The 3,157-nt window shown below is 63.1% G+C and overlaps 1 protein-coding gene across 1 annotated transcript in view; it reads left to right on the top strand.

The window, feature by feature from the left end:
• The first annotated feature begins 30 nt into the window (after positions 1-30).
• Positions 31-3,157, top strand: part of KNDC1 (kinase non-catalytic C-lobe domain (KIND) containing 1) — a 61,736-nt gene continuing 58,609 nt past the window's right edge. Inside the window, exon 1 of the mRNA XM_011941974.1 lies at positions 31-132. Coding sequence (XP_011797364.1) covers positions 31-132 — 102 coding nt within the window. The remainder of the gene's footprint in view (positions 133-3,157) is intronic.

A 3,157-nucleotide genomic window follows, 5' to 3' on the forward strand; every position in this document is an offset into this window, starting at 1 on the left:
CCCGGGACCGGTGCGCGGCGCGGCCGCAGGATGCAGGCCATGGACCCAGACGCGGCGGATCTCTACGAGGAGGACGGCAAAGACCTGGACTTCTACGACTTCGAGCCGCTGCCCACCCTCCCCGAGGACGAGGTGAGCCCCCGGCCCCACTGGGGAGCCCCTTCCGCCGCCGAGGGGTCCTCGGAGAGCGCCCGGGGGGTGGACCCGGGAGGGGCTGTGAGCTCCCGCCTCCCCAGGAGCCCTCCTTGGCCGAGGGGGTCCCACCGCCGTTCTCAGCTCACGCGTTAGGATTTTCACCTGGAGGGGACAACACCTGCGAATGCGCACGGGACGGCGGCGGGTGGGCAGCCCCTGCAGAAGTTGGCGCGCGGTGGCTCCTGGTGGAAACCCTGGTGGGACAGTGTGGGGGCAGCAAGAAGGACGGTAGGGGGTCTGTTTACTCCTTGCCGGGCCCCAGAAGGCCAGCGGGGAGCAGGGCAGCAGAGCCCAATCAGGCGCGGCACAGGAGGCCCCAGAGCTGAGGTTCAGGAGCCGGGGGTGGGCAGAGCGCTGGACGACCGCCCCCCCAGACTGACAGCTGCTTCCCTCTCTCTGGGTCTCCGGGCCTTCACCCAAGACCCCCCTACCCCGCAAGGTGCAGAGGGGCTCTGCTTGCCATCTGCATACCCTGGCGCTTCTGCTCATGGACCGCCCACCCTACAGCACTGACCCCACCTTGGCTGGGTCTGACCCTGTAACTCAGCTCTGGCTTGGCTGGGATGGAGTGGACAAGCCAGGCCCGGCAGCGTGAGAGGTGGCCCCCCAGGGATGCAGCAGCTCCCAAAGGGACCCTCACCCTCCAGGGATTCGAGATCTGCCAAACCTCCAACAGGCAAGAGCCCAGACACTGGGCCCCTGTGTCTCCAGTGACAGCGTCGTCACCTGCAGCCATTAATGGGATGCTGCGGCGGCCTCTCTTTAAACAGCCGGCCAAGCAAGGCTGGAGCAGGGAATCCCGGGTGCAGCAGCCCCGGGCTTCACCCCCTCGCAGCCCCCACCTTCTGCCCCAGGGGAGTGGGCTCTGAAGGGATCAGGAGTTTCTGCTGTGGAAGCCCCTTCCTTCTGGGAAGGTTCAGCCCCAGGAGGCCCTCTGCTCAGCCACCTAGAAACTGCTGAGGCTGTGCGGGGGCTGGCGCTGCCCCCGCCCCCACCATGGCCTGGATTTGGTGCAGTTGAAGGCTGTAGAGACGAGCAGCCAGGGGAGTCAGTAAAGCTTTGAAGATCACCACGGCTCTGACCGAGAGGGAAGCACAGCCCGCAGCCTTTAGAAACGCCCCAGGATGCATCCCCAGGTATCTGTTAGGAGGCCGCCCTGAGGACGCAGCTCTTCCCACAGCCCCTTCGCGGGTCAGGGGCCTGAGCCTTGAGGGCCTCCCAGCTCCACACGGAGACAGCAGCCGGTGCCCCGTACACAGAACATGCCGCACCACGCGTGAGCCCACTTGAAGCCACAGGCTGGCTTTCTGCATGCTCCCCACCCCCACGCACGCACCAGTGTCCTCCGGTCGGCTGGACAGCTCCCGCCTGGCACAGTGCTGGGGTGGGGGCTCCATCCTGTGATGGCCACAGAGGCCTCCAGGTGACGCCGCTGGGTTAGCAGCGTGCAGTGGGAACGTTCAGGCGGGCCCATCGCAGACACTCCTGGAAAGCATCAGGGGTGGTCCCTGGCCCAACCCTGTGCCCAGCACTGAGCCCGACACATCCCGTGTCTCAGAACTCCCCTGGCGTTCAGACTCCGCTTCCTGCACATGTTCGGCTTGGAGGGTTCTGAAATCTCCATCAGGGCACGTGGCTGCACCTGACTTGCATTGGAAAACCATCCTGGGTGAGGGGAGAGCACGGTGAGGCTGCATCATCATCCCAGAGTGCCAGGAAGGCCAAGGGCGCAGGGCAGCTGCTGGGAAAGCACGGTGGCGCCAGGCCCGGGACACATGCAGGCTGCGTAAGATGTAGGAGCTCACTCATTCTACAGCTAGTTGTAACAGCTGTCTCCACGGTGGGGCCAAGAAATGGGCCCTCATGGACACCCACTGGAGCCCCTGGAATGTCCCTCCCTTGACATGGTCCCAGAGAAAATCCAAATGGCTGCTGAGCATGTGAAAAGATGTTTGCTCATTGCAATCAGGGAAATGCAAAATACACCCCCACGAATGCCTTCCCAAGACCGCCAGGCTGGCAAGAACTGAAGAGCAGACAGCGGCGTGTGCTGGCAAGGACGTCGCAGCAGCTCTCCCTCGCGCCAGTGGGAGGACAAATGGAGCAGCCTCTTTGGAAAACAGCCCAGCATTCGCTGGCAAAGTGGAAGGCACCAGTGCCCTGTGTCCCAGCAACTTCACTATGGTGTGGGCCCGGAGACACATGGCCATGCATGTGTGAGAACACTCTCAGCTGGAACCCACCAGAGCATCAGCAAGTGGGCCAGCAGGTCCTGGAGGATGTGGCCAGGTTGGATCTCTGGCCACTTGCAGGCAGCACCGCTGGGTCAGCACAGGCAAAGAACCACCAGCACACAATAGACAGGAGATGTTCTGTGGGGGTGATGCAAGGAGGGCTTCCTGGAGGAGGTGTCCTTCCCGGGATTCCCATGAGATTTCAGCTACTGTGGATGGCAGTATGGCATCTGAGGCAGAACAGTGTGATCCAGACAGAACAGTGGCTGCAGAAGAGGCACACAGGCCAGGCGGCCGGGGTCGATGGATGGGCAGTGCTGGCTCCCCCACAGGGATGCAGATGAGACGAAGTGCGTGCACCGGTTTGGGTGCCAGAGCAGGACATGTCCCAGGTCCCTGAGAGGCAGGCAGCACTGCCACCCCTCCTGGAGTTCAGCAAGTACCTTCCAGAACCTCCTGTGTGCCGATGTCAGCTGCACTCAGAATCTGAGGGTGGACAGGATGCAGTTGCTGCCTGGAGGGGCACACAGCTGGGGGCTCCCAGTCAAGAAGAGCATGTTCCCTCAACAGGGTCCATATGACATCTGTGCCAGGACGAGCTCAGAGCAGAAGGCACCTCAGGAGCTGAGGTGGTTTTGTGGTGGGGGCCTGGCAGTGTGGAGAGGACTGTCAGGAGAAGGTGGTTTTGTGGTGGGGGCCTGGCAGTGTGGAGACAGCTGTCCAGAAGG

This window comes from Colobus angolensis, unplaced genomic scaffold (genome assembly GCF_000951035.1).
Source record: "Colobus angolensis palliatus isolate OR3802 unplaced genomic scaffold, Cang.pa_1.0 Scaffold204, whole genome shotgun sequence".
NCBI lineage: Eukaryota > Metazoa > Chordata > Mammalia > Primates > Cercopithecidae > Colobus > Colobus angolensis.